The sequence below is a fragment of the Thunnus albacares genome, chromosome 20, assembly GCF_914725855.1.
Source record: "Thunnus albacares chromosome 20, fThuAlb1.1, whole genome shotgun sequence".
NCBI lineage: Eukaryota > Metazoa > Chordata > Actinopteri > Scombriformes > Scombridae > Thunnus > Thunnus albacares.
Genome location: NC_058125.1, coordinates 14,360,195 through 14,380,609, shown reverse-complemented (window position 1 = coordinate 14,380,609; position 20,415 = coordinate 14,360,195). Strand labels below are relative to the sequence as shown.

The 20,415-nt window shown below is 40.7% G+C and overlaps 1 protein-coding gene across 1 annotated transcript in view; it reads left to right on the top strand.

Moving 5' to 3' along the window:
- Positions 1 to 6,546: 6,546 nt before the first annotated feature.
- nrg3b (neuregulin 3b) overlaps positions 6,547 to 20,415 on the top strand; it is a 202,481-nt gene continuing 188,612 nt past the window's right edge. The window contains exon 1 of the mRNA XM_044338756.1: positions 6,547 to 8,597. Coding sequence (XP_044194691.1) covers positions 7,757 to 8,597 — 841 coding nt within the window. The 5' untranslated portion in view covers positions 6,547 to 7,756. The remainder of the gene's footprint in view (positions 8,598 to 20,415) is intronic.

The following is a 20,415-nucleotide window of genomic DNA, read 5'->3' as shown; positions in this document are numbered from 1 at the left end:
GATTTAACAGTTCTACTGTTTATTCACAACAACAACATTAAATTATTTGTGACCAAAGTGCTTGCTACACATGTAGTCTTGTTTAGCCAGGCAGTGTATTCTTTGATGAGGCTCTTGAAAGTACAATTTGTACTATAAATATACATGTATAATATGCTTTCTTGTATTTTCTGGAAAAGCTCATTTGGCTGTTGGGCTGTGAGATAATTAACCGTCGTCCAAACGGCGGGCGTGGCTTTGGCTATGACATGACGCCAATTCCATCTATTTCAGTGCTCCTCTACCCTGAAATATCTCCTGCTCCTCCCCAGTCCTTGATGCTTCTAATGTCCCAAGTACACCTGATCTAAAAACCTAACTCATTCATTGCTGTTATATGTTCACAGAAGTTAAATACATGATGATAAATCCATGCTCTGTCTTGTTGGTTCCTCTATCAAGAATATCTGGATCTAGAATTCAATAGGGAAGCTCTGGCCTTTTCTCAGAAGTGGACATATTGCCTAACAAGACCCCCCCCCCCCCCCCCACCCTGCCCCCAGGTTCTGCTCCGACAGGTAACCCATCCAACATTTAAATAGAGACTTCCTAGTGAACAAGATCTGAAAGGTATTTCCAAGTGCATCCATCCCAGAAGAGCTGGGATTTCCAAGAGGATGGATTGGATGCAGCCAGGCAGTGCAATGTGGTTTCTCTTGATTAACCCTTACTTTTATCTGAAGGTCAAGGGGAAAAACGCAGTGACACCTAGAGAAAAAAAAAGCCTCTGAGCAATGATGGTTGGTTGAATTCAGAGCCAACACTGTGAAGAACCATGCAATAGTGTATCATTAAATGACTGCTGCGTCATGAGAAGATGGGAGCTTGGCAACAAAATTTGCAGCTTTGGAGAAGCTATTCACAATGACCACCATGACATCTGACAAAGAAGGCCAGAAATAGAAGTTCAGAGCAATGTGGGGCCAACAAAGCATTCCCTAAAGCTCCATGTGGTCTGTGAAGGCCTGATTTGCCTCTGGGGTTCAACAGTGACAGGTGCAGTAGGGATCTTAGCAAGTGCATTTATAGGGGCAGCAATAGTACTAAGCTTTCTACTGAACTGCTGGTAGAAACTGGTGAACCCCATTAAGCAATAATCCTATTTTACAGAGTTGGATTGGGGCCATTCCAAGACTACATTCACCTTTTCTGCCCCCCCACACACCCAGGAAGTCATGAGGATGGATCACACAGCAACATAAAAATCTTTCCTCTACTTCAGCCTGAGGATAGTTGTTTTCCAACAGATGCTTAACACGCTCCTGCTCCCTGATCTGGGAATATGCCCGGATGATGTCCAAGAACACAAATACAAACCTTGGCATTTGCTGTGCTGGAGAAAAGGCCCATATTACAGTGACACGGGAGAAATTAGTTTCTCCCTGAATGTGCGCAGGGTTACACAAGTTGTGCTTGGCAAATAGTGGCTCACTGAAGATGATCAAATGCAGACACCAGCAGTGGGAAGAAGGTATTGATTTTTAATATTATTCAAGTATAATATTCAATACAGTGATGGAGGTTGCTGTTGTTTATGCCTACAAAAAACAGCAAGTGAGGAGGATGAGCAAATGAACCAGATGTTGATGTGTTCTTAAATCCAGGCTGTCTTTGGGCTGGACACAGCATGACAGTGGAGTCATAGGGAGGGTACATGTAGAAACGTGATCTCCTCACCGTTGTATACATTTTACTAGAAGCTTATAATGGACATCAATTGGCATGAAATCAACACACACAAATATGCTTCTTTGGGGTTCACAGACCCTGCTGCAACTACTGACACAGCTAGCAAACATGACATTACGTCATCTGTCTCTTAAAGGGGTACTGCCTAATTCTCTCTACACTACATCCCTTTTTTTCAAATGAAATGTCCTTCCTTGTTTTCAGCATTACTTAGTCTGATGGGACTTAGATTAAACAAAAAAAGAAGATTTTGAAAATGGGAGTAGCTTTGACTCAGCAATGTAATGTTACCTCCTAAATCAGTTACATACCATTGTATTTGTAAGTGAAAGCAATGTTTCTGAACTATTTTGAACACAAGTTAAGTTTGTTTAGTCAGTGATACAACAACACAACTGTGAAAACAGGTTGTGATGAGAGTTTATCAATGTCCTGTCTTTTCTTTCATTATCTTTGCTACGCTTCAGTCAAAAGTCTTTGAGGAGGTTTTCTATTTACTCTCTCAAGGTATCTCCTCCTGGCTTCAGGGTTAGGTTGTTGTTCAGGATTACTTGCATGTCCAACTACAATGTCATTGTCACTGCTGTCAGTATCTCCTGTTGTCAGTGGGACTTGAGGCTTGTGTTTTACAGGCTTAAGGTGTGACTGTGTGTTCATGTCTCTGTTCAGTGACCATTGATACTTTCACTGTGATGACTTTGTAGGGTTTAGGCTCGAATGGTGTAGCAAGTTTTCCTGTTTTCCTCTAATGTATGAGCTGAGCTGCATCATCAGGAGGACAAGAGATGGATGGCAGCTTTACTGACATGAGTGACCGTAGAGCACTTCAGCCAGCAACTCGTTGGTGGTGTGATGAAGAGTTGCATGATAGTTCCAGAGGAACTTGTATAGCTACTGTTTCCACAACTTGCCTTCCAGTGTAGCTGTATGCATCACTTTGTTCAGAATTCTGTTGAATCTTCAACTTCCTTATTAGCCTGTGGCCAGTAAGGGGCAATTTTTCTGTGGTGGAAACCTAGATATTTTACAAAATCCAAGACGTTTTTGCTCGAGAATAGAGGGCTATTATCATTTTTCACGTCCCCTACTATGCCCACTGTGGAGAAGACTTTGTCCATGATAGGGATGACTTTGCATGTCAGTTGAGTAATCTCAATGAAGGGAAATCTTGAGTATTTATCCAGCATGACCAGTAGGTAGTCACCTGAAGGGAAGGGTCCACAGAAATCCACTGCAACATTTTACCAGGGTCCATGCGGAAGCTCCGACATTTGTAATCGCTGGTGTTTGGTTTTGGGTGTGGACGACTGACAGGGAAGACAACAAGATACCAGTTCGTAAGCTTGTTTTTTATTCCTGGAAACCAGATTTTTTCTTGGAGGAGCCGCTTGGTTTTGACTATGCCTTAATGTCCTTCATGAGCAAGTGCAAGTGTGCATCACTACACTACATCCCTTTTTTTTCAAATGAAATGTCCTTCCTTGTTTTCAGCACTACCTAGTCTGATGGGACTCGGATTAAACAAAAATAGAAGATTTTGAAAATGAGAGTAGGTTTGACTCAGCAATGTAATATTACCTCCTAAATAAGTTACATACCATTGTCTTTGTAAGTAAAAGCAATGTTTCTGAACTATTTTGAACACAGGTTAAAGGTTACAATGCTTTCAGCATTGATTGATCAAGTTGTGTAGCATTATCATTCAAGTTGTTCCAGTTGCCCAAATGGATCACCTTGACAAGATGTTGTAGCAGGGGATCATCGAAGGTCTCTGTTTTTACTTCTTGGAGAGTCACTGCTTTGGGTACTGCAATGAAAATTTCCATAGCCTTTGTGTTGTTTTTTGGAGAAGCATGTACACTCTAGTACAAATATCTAGAGAGTCTAGAGAAACTTTCTGTCCTCCTTATTCAAAAAACAAAGTGTTACACAATTGAAACGAATATTTCAATGATTTGAATATATTCCTCTGCCGGAAGTTTTCTGTTATTTATTTTTTTTCTCTTAACTGACTGTGAATCTTCAAATGCTTTGAGGGGTAAAAGGAGCAGAGTGAATTCCTAGTAGGGAATGACTGTCGGCAGCCTGTCAAGTTCAAAGGCATCTTCAGAGCGGGTCATTACCTCTACTCCTAAACCGGTAAACAATGCAACCAGACTCATCATGCGCATTAGAAAGCCGCTAATGAAAGATGTGATCCATACTGAAATATGAATAAGCATGGCGATGTCACTGTGCTGCAATTGTCAGTCATTTTCTATTATTTATGAAAATCAATTGAGAAGCCAACCTCAGGGTGATGCAGATTGTTATTGTGAAAACAAGGCATTCAGAATGGCATAATTTTAGAGTCATTTGGGGAATGTGAGGAGTTTGAAATGGATCTAGATTTTTGCCATGAGAGCCCTGAGCAGTTTAGACACTAATAAATGATGTTTGTGATTGTGGAGTTTTTGGATCCTAGACTGTGTTGCAGATGCTTATATAAGTCTTTAAAAAAAGTCTGTAAAAAAAAAGCAGCAGACATTTTGCTCATTCTACTTTCTCCTACCTGCCCCTCCGCCCCTGCCCCCTTCTATCTCACCCCTCCCTCTCTCTTTCCCACTCTCCCCCACTTTCTTTCATCTTCACGCAGAGAGCACATACATTGTAAACACAAACACACACTCTAATTTTCAGGGATTATCATTACAGTATATATCCACCTGTGTTTTTCAATGATACATGATTTTTCTTGAACTTGCCAACTTCTCTGGTTTCATTGTTAAAAAGAATCAATCACACTCTAAAGAAACAGATGGCGGTCTTAAATAATGCCACTTATCTTAACATAATGATGAAGGAGAAATTAGAGAATATTTCTGTATTTGTCATTTATTCAATTCTACTTTTTGAAAATTCTAGACACTGAAGCAGTGAGTGTTATAGAGTGTACATATGTAATTAGTCCTTTAACAACCTTAATTTGTCCCCCTCCACTCAAAAATATGTTTTTCTTCTTGCTCCACAGTTGGATCACTTCACTGTGCAGAATGATGTGTGTGCAGAGTTTGACACCAGAAGGCTGTTTTTTTACATTCATCTGCTGAAAATGTAAAGTTTCTCTGTGCTCTTTGAAAATCTGATTTTAAGGGGCGGGCCTATGAGTATGATTTGTGACATCACAACTAATTTGGGAGCCAATCCTGGTCCAGTATGCAACTTACACAAGTGTGATGAGGAAACTTAGAGTGCACCTACACTGAGAATGGACTTTACAGTGAAGTAGGAGACTTTTTGTGTCCAGCAGTTAAACTTCTGAAATGAAATATATTTGCACATTTATACATTCTGGAATTTTTAATGAGGGAGAAAGAGTAGATGCCATTTTAAAGATTTTTACATGATAATCATACTTTTTTTTTTGGGAAAAACTGAAAATATCAGACACACATTACTGTTCCAAGAGTATTTTATATGCCTTAATACATGTCTGGGGGCGATCTTTAAAGACTGTAAAATGTCTGAGTAAAAGAGTAAAGAGTAAAAGAATTACAACAACAGAAATGAATTGAGGAAAACTGGGAAGTTTAATAATGACAGCATGGATACTACATGTCTCCCATGATTACATTGTGTGTAGGAGATTAATGTCACGACTATAGTTGCAGTAACGCACAAATATAGATAATATTAGGGACTTGCAGTGATGCTGAGTTGCATCTCCTTTTGCACACTTCAAAGCTCATTTGTGATGACTAGATATTTAAAAAGGGCGACTAATAAATGATAACGCCTCAAACTGAATTTACCTCATAATGTGATTCATGTAAATGCCCCTTTTTTCATATGTGCATAATTTGTTTATGCTGTTGAGTTCGCCAGCTATATCTTTCCCTAAAGGCTCTTTCCATGCCTGGTTGCTATGTTGCAGGCTTTTTATAAATACAAAACAAAATGCCAAATGTGCAATTAAAGGTGCCCCTGATTATACTGTAACTTGAGTGCGTTTTTCACGTCATAGCGAAATACCAGTTAGTCGTACTGCTCATAAAACCTGCTTGGCTGTGCGCCTAAAGCACTCCTGTCCCGTGTGAATTGTAAAATAAGGGATTCATCTGCTGCCCACGGAAGTATCAAGTTGAAGTAGGGCTCTAACTCGCCCATAAATTATGAGCCTGGTGTTTGGTTTGTTTGCTCTTGTGTGCCGCTGGTGGAAGACATCGGGGTGGCGGCTCCCTCCTCCTCCTCCTTCTCTCATCCTCTCCCTCCCTCCATCTCCCTGGGGTGTGTCTATGGCATCGCCTCTCCTCTCCATGCCGCGCGCGCATGTGTATATGTGTGTGCGGTGCGCGCTGCTGTTACTGCCGCCTCCTCCCTCTGCCTCCTATCTGCATCTGCTGCAGAGCTTAGCCAACACGCATCTATATGCTCCCTGTCTCTTGTTTTCCCACTACCTGCCTATTTCTACCTAGTACATTTTTTTTTACCTTTCTTTCTTTGCTGAAAGGGGAGTCAGCGCACATCTACAGGACAGCGGTGGGCGCACGGAGTCTGGAGGGGGGAGAGATGGGGCAGTCACTAGTCGTCACTTTGGAGTATTGAGGACGGCGGTGAACCGGAGGAGAGCGCCGGATGGGATAGGAGCCGTGAAACCCACATCACTCACCGCGGATTGAGCAAGCCTCCCCCTCTTCTCCCTCCCTCCTTCCTCTTTCTCTCTCTCTCTCTCACCCTCTCTGTCTCTCCCTAGTCTGCAGCCTCCAAGAACAGCCGCCGCATCATTTTTTTCAGAGCAGCAGCCCCCTCCCTCCCTCCCTCCTCCTCTCTCTCTCCTCTCTCCATCTCCCTTTCTGCTGCTTGCACCACTGTGGGAATGCAGCGAAGGTAAACGAATCGTAGAGGCGTCTTTTTTTTCTCCCCCAAAATCTTCCGCACACACCAATACCGGATCTATCATCACAGTGACGGGCTGCAGACAGACAGCTCTGGAGACACACGACTGTCACTCCGGGAAATCAGAGCGGGGTGGTCGGCGAACGGGATTGGACCCGGATCAGTTGGATTTAGACCGCTACCCAGGACATCACCACCACCCCATCTCACTGGCAGATCACATCAGATCTCTTCTGCCTTGCCTCGGTTTCGGTGGCTTTCACCGGCTTTCTCTCTACTGGATTACCAACAGCTGGAGCGACCAAAAAAAAAGGGTGGCCGGGCATGGAGAACTGAGGGCTGTGAGAAGCAAACTTGAAGTAGCCGATAAAGACACCTGCGAGAGAAGAAGGGAGCGCTCTCATGAAGGTAAAATAAAACTCAAATGAAACCTAAGAGAATAAAGGAACAGAGGAACAATCCGTGGTTTGTATTTTAAGCACCTTATGCGGCCGATAATTGAGAGTGGAGAAGGGTGCTGCCGTAGCCTGGGTTGTTGATTTACGCACGCACACGAGCACGCACATGGATTTACAGCTCCAGTCTGAAGCTCACCACGCAGCGGATCGATATCCTTCTCCGTTCATTTTTGCGTCGGCTTTTTTTTCTTTTTCTTTTTTTTTCTAACAAGGGAGTGAAGCAATCCTGGGATTTATCATCGCTTCGTTAGCGCTGAACTACACTGAGGCGCCCCCTCGCTTCGCTCTCTCACCTGTCCATAACCTGTGTGCTTGTGTGGAAGTGTGTATATTCTTGTGCATTTGTGTGTGTGTGTGTGCGCGTGCCTGCGCGTGTGTGTACGTGTTTGGTTTGTTGTCCGCCAGAGGGAGTGTAGGTTATATTGCTTGCGTATGCATTTGAATGCTGTGACAGTTTTTAATTAGTCGTACGTGACTGTGAGTAGTTGTGTCTGATCGTGCGTTGTGGGTGCTTGTGCATTAGTTCATGTTTTATGTTTGTGCATGTAGATATATAGGTATTGTGTGGGTAATTAATACTTAAGATGCCCAGCATTTCTTCTGCACCACTTCCCCTTCCTCGTATATGCCCTTGTGTCATTTGGCCACCTGTTTGACCTCCCTAACACCCTAAGAGACATAAGAGCTCCAGCAGGATGAGTGAGCGCTCTGGTGCAAGCACTCTAGCAGCCATGACGCTGGAGGAGCCAGGGGCTGAACAAGCATCTCCAAGAGCCCCGGGCCCTCTCCGCTGTGGCCCCTGTGCTGTGTGGCCTCGCCAGCAGACCTGGCTGTGTGCCGTGCCCCTGGTAATGGGCTTTGTGGGACTGGGACTCAGTCTCATGTTGCTGAAATGGATTGTGGTGGGATCTGTCCAAGACTATGTCCCCACTGATCTGGTGGATCCTAAAGGTAGCATTGGACAGGACCCTATATTTCTCTCCAAACCCAGTGCCATGCCCAAGGGGCCCGACATTTCCACCGCCACCACTACTTCAGCTGCCTCTACAACAGCTATGGTGTCGACTACCACGCCGCTAGCAGCGGATGGTACTGCCCCGGCGCCAAGAACTCGATCTGCGCCATCAGCAAACCACTCAGCCAATGGCAGCACTGCCAATGGAGTTGGAAATCGAGCCCCACACCCTCATAACCATGTTGGCACCCGTGTTAGTGGGACTGTGGTTACCACCTCCACCACCCGCACCACCCGACTCACCCCACCACCCAGCGGTAAGGAGGGCACCCCTCGCGGCACTGTTGGAAAAGGAGGCAGCACCGGTAATGGACGTAATGGACCTGCCAACTCAAAGCCAGGACAGACTTCTGCAACCATCACCACCACAGTATCCACCACAACTACCACTACTGTAAAGACCACCGCCAAGGTACAGCCGACCACCTCCCAGCCGTCAGCCCCAGTCAAGCCCACGTCACGCTGGAATCATGGACGCCAAGGCAAGGGCTCAGCTACACGCCCACACCGCTTCCGAACACGTGAGTTCTTTTTTTTTTTTTGGTTTATGGAGTTGTATGAGTGAGTGTGTTTGTGTGCGGTTATCTTAAGATGAGTGTTTTTTCTGGGCCTTTATGGCTGAAGTAATGGTATGTCAGTATAGCTACCAGTAGTCATATATAACTGCATCCCTGTGTTAAAAAAAAAAAAAAAAAGCAAGAAAGAAAACATCTTTTGTCTGTTATGCTCTGATATGACTCATGGTCTGAGAATATAAATTATTTCCTTTTATAACCACATGGAAAGTGTACACTCCAGCAGCTTAACATTAATCGTATTCATTAGCACAGACAGATATCAGGGGATATTCTCAGTATTTTCACCCCTCTCATCTTTATCGTTCACTTGTGCATTAATCTGATATGAATCTTCCTTCTGGAGGAGTGTTTTTTCTCTTTTTTCTTTTTTTTTTGCTCACTGATTTAAGTACCATTTAAGGCTGGGTTTCATCTCGTAGAATTTATTTTGTTTTGCCTGCTAGAGTTGGGATGTTAAAGCTTTGTGATGTGTGCTGTGACCTAGGACAGTATATTTGTGTTATGAAAACAAATAACAGGAGCTGGTGAGGTGTCGAAGTGGGAGAAAGGTTAGCTCACACCTCCTGTCTAGAGGAATCAGAAACAGTACAACCACACATTCCATTTAGATGAGAGGATACTGGGATCAGAGTGTCGCAGGTACCGCTTTTACACTGCAGGGAGAAACTATGAGGGAGGAGAGAGAGAGAAAGAAAGAGATGGCTCCGAGGGGAAAAAAACACAGATATGGGGATGAGAATAAGGTTGTAAAGGACAAGTGGATATAGACGAGGTTGGAAATGGAGAAAAATACTTTGAAAAACAACATAAAGCTGAAGAGGATGGTGAAGGAAGGAAGAGAATACAGGAAGCATAACAAAGGAGAATGAAGAGTGGGAGCTGCGAGTAGAGAGATGGCAGATGGAGTGGGCTAAGTGAGGGAAAGGCTTGAGGGAGATAGAGGGTATAAAGCAGGGGAGCTGTGAATTTTGCATATTTAGCATTGTGTAAAGAAGGAAGGCTTCCTGATTATTCATCCAACAAGGGACATGTTTTTAACATCACAAGGTATTTTTTTTCAGATGTTGGGGCAGGATGTGAGTGTAATCATGGGTACTGACTTTGTATGACTATGTGGAATTTTTTTTTCTATCAAACTCAAGCTGCTCTATATTCCAACTACTACTGGAATAATGCTTACTGGTTGGTTTATATGCGTCATATTTCTATATCTCACCTTCCTATAACAATGCATAGGATCCAGTGACAAATTAGTACTGTGATCAACAAAAAATGAGCTTAATAGATTCACCATGGGAGTGAATTATGAAATTGTCAGCTTTATGTTTTGTTTTTTTCCATCAAGCCACTCCAGAGGGCAAAATGTTAATATGAAAATGGAAACCTTCAATTCCCAACATTTCTGGTGTGGATCAAATGTTTGGACAGGAGTTCCGGTTGACTACATGGTATCCTCTCATTCATCAATTGGATGCGTCAATGGCATCGATTTCACAGACAAACAGTGATCAAGTGACATAATTTTCTTCTTCTTTACCTCCGGGTGAAACATTTGCAGCATAGCTGGTTGGATATTGGTTATTAAATCATATGTATTGTGTTTGCAGTCGCACAGCTTTGGATAGAAGAACTTAAATTCTGTTGTTTTTACCAGTTGAGGGAGAACATTGGCTGCAGTTAGTTTGAATCAAGTTGGTGTCAAGATTATCAAAATGCCCACAGAAACTCCTCAGACTCCTTCTGCATAATCCACTGCTCTAGAGTCAATTACATCACTCGACAAAAGAGCCACCAAACAGCTGAAACTGCCAATCTGGGTAGCTCCCTTGTGTGAAAATCAGAAATCTGTTTGTACTGTATACTATAAAAGGCCATTGGCTTCAAAAGCTAAAGCGTGCTTAGTAAAGCTGCCATGAGTTAATAAAAGCTTTCAGATATGTGAGTAATTTTCACTGAAGGCTGATGTTTTTGATCAGCCTACATTTTGACATCATGCTGACATTTTGGTCCACTTGTGGAATCTGTTTACCTGCATTTAGTAAATATCTGTCAGGCAACAGGTGGAACTTGCACCAGGCAGGCACCAAAACACATCTCTGTCATGCTCAAGGAGTTTCAAATCAACAGGTGCTTTTGCAGAGGTTGTTACTAAATTTAAATAAAATCCTTAAAAATCTTTTTAATGTATATAAAAAAAAACAACAACTAATAAGAGCTGTAAACTCTCAGCCCTTTCCGTGTTTGACAAAAACATCACCATGGCAGCAAGCATTGGTAATTGGTGACATCAATGATGGTGATAAAAACCTTCCTGGAAAAACAATGATATTTGTGGAAATAAATCCGGTGATTCTGTACCTGTCTGCCTCTTCCTGAGAAAGTCCATTAACATTGTCAAGCAATGAGTAGTGTAATTTTAATAGCTAGATACCTCACCAGAAAGTTATGGCAGTCTTAAAGCTATTGTTCACAGTGTATAAATGGTGCTGTTCACTGTCATAGCATCTTCAAATTAAGAAACAGATTTTTCTTTTTGCAAGATAAAGCTTTGTGGAAGCTATTGCCAATTTTTCAGGGAATGTTAACATTGACATGTCCCAGGTCACCATACTTACATTGTGTACATTATATATTATACATATTAATATTTTTTAAATTTGAGGTATAATTCTGCAATATCTAACAGAATCAGGCTGAAAGCGGGTTTAATAAGTTAGTTGTAGCCTATTTAGAAGTATGCAATTGTTTAGTCAAGAAGTTTCTTGATGAAAACTTAAACTTGTAATTGTGTCATTTGAATAAAGACATTTGACAATAGGAACAAAAGTCTTATTTGACTGATTGACCAGTTGAATTTGCTGCAAGCTTTTTAAGTCTTTTTATGTTCAGGACAGCTCTTCTTGTGCAAAACCATAGCTGTAAATCTTTTGGTTTATGTAGAATCTATTGATAAAATACACCCTCCAACTATCACGTATGATCACTCCCAGTATTCATGAATGATTGGAATTTACACTGAACTGGATTGAGTCAGTTGAACCTACACTTAACTTGATAGCATACATGGCTAGAATTGAATGCTTAGTGGACCTTTGCCATTGTCATTGTGTACTATGTCAAGTCAAGGCTATGCTGTGTGTTAAATGGCTTCTTGTTGCTATGTTATTCCACCCTTTGTCTAGTATTGACTCTGTTGCTACGGGTTAAAGTATTTAAGCATTCTCTTTAATGGATGCTAGTTTTTTATTCACACAACTCTTGTGGTGTGTGTGTGTTTATTAACACAACCTTTGTGTACAGCATTTATCTGCTATATTATATGCACAGCACTAACACAGTAGCAATATTCTTAAGGGCAAAACATAAGCTTTCATGAATCTAATTCCAGAGTTTCGGGAATGTAGTCTTGGCTGTATCAAACTTACTGTAATAGTATGTAGAGTTGTGCAATGCAGCGTATTTAAATTATAATGATACACAGAAAATGTCTCAGCAGATGATGAAATGCTCTGTAAAACATGGCTTCAGGTGCATGTGTTTTTACCCACAGCCAAGTGATCTCACATTTGATGTTAAGTTGTGTGCTAATGCAGAGATACTGCACGGTCTTGGGTTTCAGATAATATGCATATAGGAGGCATTATCATGATTTTTTTTCCACTCAACTCATCGACATTGCTGCTGCTGAAGATCTAACTTAATCTCTGTGTCGTGGAAGAAAGACAGGCTCTGTCCGTTGGGGATAATGTCATATTTTACCTACTCCTTTTGTCTTTTTTTCTCCTCCTCCTCTCTCCCCCTCTCCCTCTTTCCCCATGGTTATTGTGTCTGCCTCCATGTCATTGTCTTCCTCTGTCTATTTTTGCCTCGCTTTTGTGCTTCCTATTTCCCTTAATACGTTAGCTCCTCAGCTCACATTCATGAGCATATGGGCAGACACAGAAAAACTGGTGCACTTGTGAACACAAAGACAAGCCTGTAGCATGTGTGTGTCCATACTCATGAATCTATTATCTGGTTTTCTGCATTTGACGCTATTATGTATCCTACTCCACTCTCTTCATACAAGCCCCATTGGCTCAGAAGTAGGGAAATAACAGGCGAATGGAGCAGTGCACAATGAATGCCTGTTGGGAAACCATGGGACTCTGTGTTGGCTCTGGGCCCATTCCACTCTTCTCACTTGCAAGAAATCTTCCTTAGTGAAGTGTGGTTGTAATTCCATGCACATCTCACTAGCCTGATTCCAGACTTGTGAATCCCCACCCACATTCGAATTTTTTGTCAAGCAATTCAAAAGGTCTGGTGTTGCTCTTCAATGGAATCAATGGCTGTTCCCCCAGTTGAGGAAACAACCGATTCAGTCAGCGCCTTTATAGGTTGGAGTCGTTTTAAGAGCGTTGTCAAACTGGGCAAGAGCCAGAATGGATAGAAACTGACACAGCTATCAAGGCTGTTGTAAATCAACTGAGTGAAACAACAGCTATTAAATCAGAACAGCTGTGCACTACAGGCATTAAAAAAAGATGAAAAAGTGTTGTTGCTGTTCTCCCTATGGGTTTAATTTATCAGTTGTCTCCTCTGGTACTTGAGACATTGGATTGGGAGGTTTCAATGCCTATAGTTAGTCTTGCATCTTGGAACCACCTGTGCAGAGGTTTTTATTTTTGGGGTCTACTGTGAACAACATTTTTGTTTTTTCATCACTCCTTTATACAACAGAATAATTATATAATAACCAATGTAAGGAGAAAGAAGCCAATGTTAGACTGAAAACTGAAGTGGTAACAATATGACATTCAGTCTGAGTAACAGGCAAGAATCACACAAAGCCAGTGCCAAAGTTGTTTTTTATTCAGGTAGAAAAATATAGGAGCACAACATCGACGGGCGTCTCCTCTGATGTCACTGAAAAAAAGAACAGAAATGGATGTTTTTCCTCACACACAAGCCCCTGTTACTTTTTTGTTTTTTCCTGGCTATACATGACGCCTGCACAAAGTACTACTGTAGAACCAGTGGAGCGTGTAAGGGGGATTAAAAACAAAGATATAAATCCAGTTTGCCTCTCTCTCTCTCTCTCTCTCTCTCTCTCTCTCTCTCTCTCCAGGGAGGTCATGCTCAGATTTGCCAGGCTGCCTCTGAGGCCCCTCTGTCTCTCCTGAGACACGCTCTGCTTGTTTCGTTGAGGCTGGCCCAAGCAGGGCTGCCTCTGCACAGCGTGTGTGTGCAGCTGCGCCAACTTACAAATATCTTTGTAGTTGGAAGGCAAGGTCTTACGCCTGCCTTTCGATCAATTTTTTTGGCTCAAAGTTATTAAGGAATATTTTAGCTGTCTTTATTTTTTGGTTTCAAAATGTGAGTTGCTGATCTTGAATAGCTGCACAGCTGTGTTGTAAGCTTCCAAAGAGTAGACGGTGCAATTTGATAACACACTGAGTAATTCAAAGACGTTTTTTGTAGGCTGTTAGTCACAATGAATAATATTTTGCTTTGCAATACATATGTGAAATTGTCTGTCTGTGGTGGTCACTGTGCATCAAATTAAGTGGTTTTAAAAAGCTTAATTGTTAAAACTTATTTCAGTAAAGTGCTTTTCAAGAATGTTCCAGAAATCAAAATTATTCATATTAGCATTGAGAGGAGGCATTAGCAAAAGCCATGCTTTTAGACACACTACAGTACTGTATATGTAATTCTTCTGACACTATGTGCCAGCTGGCTTCCATTAGTGTTTCTGTTGTGCAAAAAAATGTACATATACAATCTCAAAACAAAGAGCTCTGGTTCGCTTCCCAATTAATCAGACATGTTTCTTAAAAATACATGAACAATATTGGCATAGATGAGATTCATCAGACAGTGGAAGAGGTGTGCATATATTTTGCACTTGCAAATTAATGAAACTGTGCAGCATTCTGCAGTGTTGGCCCTGAACATTTAGCTAGCAGAGACACTTGACACTGGTGGGCACCAATTACAAAGCAGAATATATTATTGTGTTCAGTGGGGTAAGCTTGCAGACAAATTATCCCAGAGTGACAGCCCAGCGAATACTTGGAATTTTGTGGGAATTGATCTCATGCCCTTTCCATTGCTAGTGCCGCGCTCTATCCACTGAACCTCACAGAATCAATAAGGAAGAAGGAGGGAGAGAGCCCCGAGTAAGGAGGGCTGGGGGAGGGGGGGATAAAAGGACAGAAATAGTGTGTGTTGGACACAAAAGGGAAAGAAATTAATTTATTGAGGGCGAAGACTGTCAAAAACCATGAGAGCATGCTCCAGAAGTAAAGATCCAGCTGTACAGTTAAGGCATATAGACATCACAGTTGAGTGAATGAGCCTTGGCCAGACATTTTACATATCTCAAACCACCATTCTCCCCGTTCTATTATTATCTCGCTCATTTTTATGCAGATTGCCCCCAAGGTATTATCCATATTTGAATTTTTCTAAGTATTTTACTTCAGTCCTGTCACCAGAATGTCTGTATGATGTATCCTATACAGAACTGAATCAGCAGTACATGTAAATCAGTGGAGGTTATCAGTGGGGTTATATTATACTATATATTATACATGCATTTTATGGCAGCATAGGTGTATGAGTGAACATCTATTAAATATTGCACTATGTTTTGTGCATAAAGAAAATGAGGAAAGCATTTATTACAATGACTTTTGTTAAGAGACATTTCTGGATTTTTAAAAATTGTGCAATGAGACAATAACTGTAGCTGTCACAGCTTTTTGTTCAGTATTTATCATACATTATCATGATGCATAATACTATTGAGGGTATGCTAGAGAGAAAAAAGCTAGCTTTGACAGGTAAACATGAGCAATGTGCTAAAGGTTTAGATTCAGATTTCATTTACTATAGACCACACATTGTGCAATGGAGCACAAACATAAAACAAAACAGCAGTACAATGGCAAAGAACCAGAATAGATCTTAAGCACAAACTAAGTCATTTAAAGAGATGGCAGAACATTACTCAAAAATGCACCCAATTTACATACTGTCCTTGGTTTATCTGTCTGCAATAATAATATAAGTTTAAACATAGTCAGATGGTTTACAAAGTATTCTGGCACGTACTTCTTTCTGTACTCAACAATGCTTGTGTTTTTCCATTCAAACAAAACATGATACTCCCCAGACAGTTGTCATTACATAAATTACAAAACCTTTTATTCCTTTCCAGACCTTTGTATCTTCCTGTTATTTTAAGAATTCTGCTATTAGAAACACAGAAATTACAAATAGTCTGGTCATACCTCCTGTTTTCACAAAGTAAATACTTTTCAAACTTAAAGTCCTCTTTAAATTCACAGTATAAGTCACATGATGACATACTCTGGAGCTTGTAATGCCTCTTCTGCAAAAACTGATATTTTAACCTCTGCTTAGCTGCTGGCTTCAGCATTTGCTATCATCACACCTCTGAGCCAACCAAAGGTGGGAGAAACCACATTCATCTAATATTTACTGAACAGATGTAACCCATGTTGATACACATGTTCCAATCATGTACAAGTTGAATAAAGAACAATACATTGCCCAGATGAGCTTTGATACCTTCCCCTTCAACAAACTCCCCCAGTAACCAATAAATCTCTTTTAAATACCAATACATTGTGAGTATCTTCCTAACTCCCCACATATCATATTATTACAAGTTAACTTTTAATTTATACTTGAGGAATTTCAGATGTAACCTCTCTAAAATGTCTGTCTTCTCAAACCTCCATTTTTCGCATGCATACAACATAGCTGGTGTCACAATCCTATCACAAAGTTCTAGTCTAGTATCTATTTGTAAGTCACACTTCTGACACTTACACAGCAAAGCTAACGTATTTCTTGAGGGCTGTTCACAAAGTTCCTTGATAGCAATTTTAAATGAATCATTGTAATTAAATACAGTTAATGTAATACAGTAATAGTACAGTAATACAGTTTCTAACTCCTCACCATCACAGAAGAATTGATACTTCTTAACATCAATTTTGTGATGGCCAAACATTATAACTTAAGTTTTACTACTGTTTCTCAATGTTCATTTTCTACAAAAACAGCACATTTGATGACACCATAATAATGGTGTCATCTGCATACATTAATACCATGAGTTTAATATTACTGTCTATCATGGCCACATCACCACATCTAGCCGGCTTGCATCCAATTTGTACCAAATATTCCTCAAGATCATTTATAAATAATGCAAATAATTGTGGGGATAAGTTTTTACCCTGCCTGACCCCAGCCAAGCTAACAAAAAATTCAGATTTGGCTCCACAGGACTTGATATGGTTATATATGTTCACAATGACATCAAACAATCTACCCTTAATACCTACTTGAAAGAACAGAACAGGCTCCTTTTCTTAAAGCAAAACAGTTCCACAGCATGTTTAAGTACAAATATATGATCAACTGCAGAGTACCCATTTCTAAAACCTGCCTGGTTTTCCTTCGAAATACTATTATCTTCACAAAACTTGTACAACCTTACATTCAGTGTATTAGTAGAAAGCTTGCCAAAGCAACTCAAAGGTGTAATACCCTGATAGTTATTGCAAACTTCAATATCCCCATTCTTTGTATAGATTGGAACAATAAAACCAGTAACCCAATTTTTAGGGATTATCCCTGAGCTCAGGATAGTGTTGAACAAATTAACATAAACAGGTAAGAAGATGCAAGCTGTACTCTTTATGTATTCATTCAAAACTTTATCTCTACCAGCAGCCTTACCACTCTTAAGGTTTGCTATACCTTTTGCAATTTCCTCCTCTGTGAAATCAGCATTTAGTGCCCCAGTAGCAAATATATGATCACTACTGACCTCCTCTGTTAACTCATCCCTTTGGGGTTCACTATCTGCCAGGCTTTTTAAGCGTTCATAGAAGTCTTCCAGCTCTTTATCCTTATTATTGTCAGCCAACATATCCTAGTATAGCTTTGGGTTTTTTTTTTACCTTCATTTTCCTATTCTCACTTAAATTTCTTTCTATGAGCTCTCTGTGTCTTAATCAATTCTCTTTCATATTCTTTACTTTTAGTCCTTAAGTTTTACCCATTTTCCACACTTTTACATTTATTAAACATCTTCTTAGCTTTAAGATATGCATGTCTTTTATATCAACATTCAAAATTAAACCATGCTGTTTTTTCACATGCACAGTCTTATTCCTTTTCCACATCTTTCTAGGGAAAGTAACTCTCGCACTATCAATCACGATTTTGCATATTTCATCATCCACAGACATAACATCCCAATTATGTAACAGATTGTCCAAATTGCTTAACTGTATGTTTTCTACAAACTCCTTTCTTTTCTCCTTGTGCCATTTACCAATTTCTGCACTGCCTTTTACAACAGAATCCCGTGTGCAGTCATGATGAGTCACTGGTTCCTCCTTGTAAACTTTATAGTTCCCACACAACACCAATTCAACAATACAGTGCTTATCTGAGAACAGGCAATAAAAATCATGCACATATTTTTTTTTACTCTGCCTAATAAAAGGGGAACCAATCATGTAGTCAATCACAGTATTATCAGTTGAAGTAATTTTCCCCACATATTTATCTTACCCACATCTGCCATTTAAGATACAAAGAGCAAGGTTTTTGCACATACTCGAAAGAGCAATGCCATAGCCGCCGTAGTTTCTAGATGTATCCATTGACTTTCTCCTCAATGGTATTTGAGCCAGTTTTTTGGCAGTACACAAAATTCCATAACCCAATCTTCTCTTTCTTTGGTGTGCACATTCATGTCTCCACAGAGGAGAAGATAGTTGGTATCAATAGAAAGGTCAAGGATAGCTTATGTTAGATCATCAAACATAACAATATTAGCGTATCTACTCTTGTATGGCAGGATATAAACTGCCAGGAGCAACAAGTCTTTCTCACAGTTCAGTAAATTTCTATTGATTTATACACATACACAAGCATTATTATGGACTATTTTCTGCACAAACTTATCCCCAATAGCATTACTTACTGCGATTAGAATTCCACCTGATTGCAAATTTGTACGATTATATCGATTCTTGATAAACACTTTGAAGCCCATGTGATTTTGGTATGTATATATCATCTGTTTTTGTCTCCCTGAGGCATAGGACATTGTATTTCTTACACATTTCAATGAAATCTGGGATTTCTGGTTTACTTCTTATGCCACAAATATTTAGGGTAATTATTTGCAGATCCTGACACCAGTGGCCTTCTATTTGTACTCTGGGCCTGTCCTATCAGTCAATTCCAAAAAGTTTGTAGTCAATATCATCGTGTCCAATCAGGAAGACGTTGAGTTGTTGACGGCAATGTATTTACCATCCTTCTTGCAAATGACTTTGCCATCTTTGATGAATGTGTATTTGCATTTCTCCTTAGCATATTTAAACAGTGTATACCTCAAATTTGTTAGGTCCTCACCGCTGAATACTTTCTTGTACATATTGTTTTCCTTTAGCTTCTTCTTATTCATCATCAAGCCAGCCTTCTTTCTCCTGCACACATATCTTACTATCACTGGACGGTTTTTATCCTGCTTCCTTGTGCTGCCCAGCTGGTGTGCTGTTGAAATATCCTGCTCCTTTACATCCAAACTGGCAGCTGCAGCAAGTCGGCACACTTTCTCTATCAGCCGGTCCTCACTCTCTTTACCATCCTGCTCCTCCTTGATGCTGTTGATTCAGGCATTTACCTTCCAGCTGTTCTGTTTGAGCTCATCCTCTTTGTATTTGCAATCCAGAATGTTGTTATTGATCTTTTTATCGTCAGTGTATAAGTCCAGTTGTTTCTGCACAGCCTCAACAATAGCAGGTACTGCTGCTTTGATGGTAATCAGCAATATTTTAGATGGATCCTCTGTGCAGAAGTAGACCAGAATTTAGAAGACCAGCCTCAACTGCTGCCATTATGTCTGTGTGCATAGTGTTCTCTTTACTTTCACCTATCATGCTCTTTATGATAATTTCATCCTCATTGTTTGTCTCATAATGATTAGATAGGAAAACTCCTGTAGAGGCACTACTCTTTTTCTTTTCTCATTAATGGGCGGAATGTCCACTTGCAAGAGAGATGGGTTTGTCACATAGTTAGGGTGTTTTTTGCTGATGGCACTCTCGTTCTCGGTTCGAGCATGGTGGTCATCTAACTTCTGTTGTGGCTTTTCCGTGACAACCTCATCCACGAAACCCATTTTAGAACATTGTCTCCTTGTAGCAGGCTTCTCCGTCAACAGCAAGGCCGTCCTCTAGGCTTGGCACACAGGTTGCTTCACCTGTTCAAACCCTTGCCAGTAAAATTTTCAAAAGCCTTCCACCAGGAAATTATATGAGCTGTATTAGAAGTACTTTACATTTAACGTTCACTGAGGTTAGATAATCACCTATGTCAAGGCAAAAATCCACAAAATTTACTCCTCTTCTGTTCACTTGATCATTCCAGCCATTTATTCGAAAGCGGAAACCAGCTGCACCGCTTGATCACTTCATGCATGTGACCAAAGACATACCAATGTGAAATTGCGACCAAATTGTGTCATGTCAGCTGAGCGGTTCAGTACAGAACCTCCCATGTAACATCTAAGATTGGAGCCTTGGATTGTTGATGCATGCCATCCTCCATCACATAGAGACATTTGATCCTTGATTTGAACCTCTTAGGCAGCACTTCCTTTCATGCTGTGTACATACAGTATCCCACCTCCTTCAGTCAAATTGGCAGACCTTAA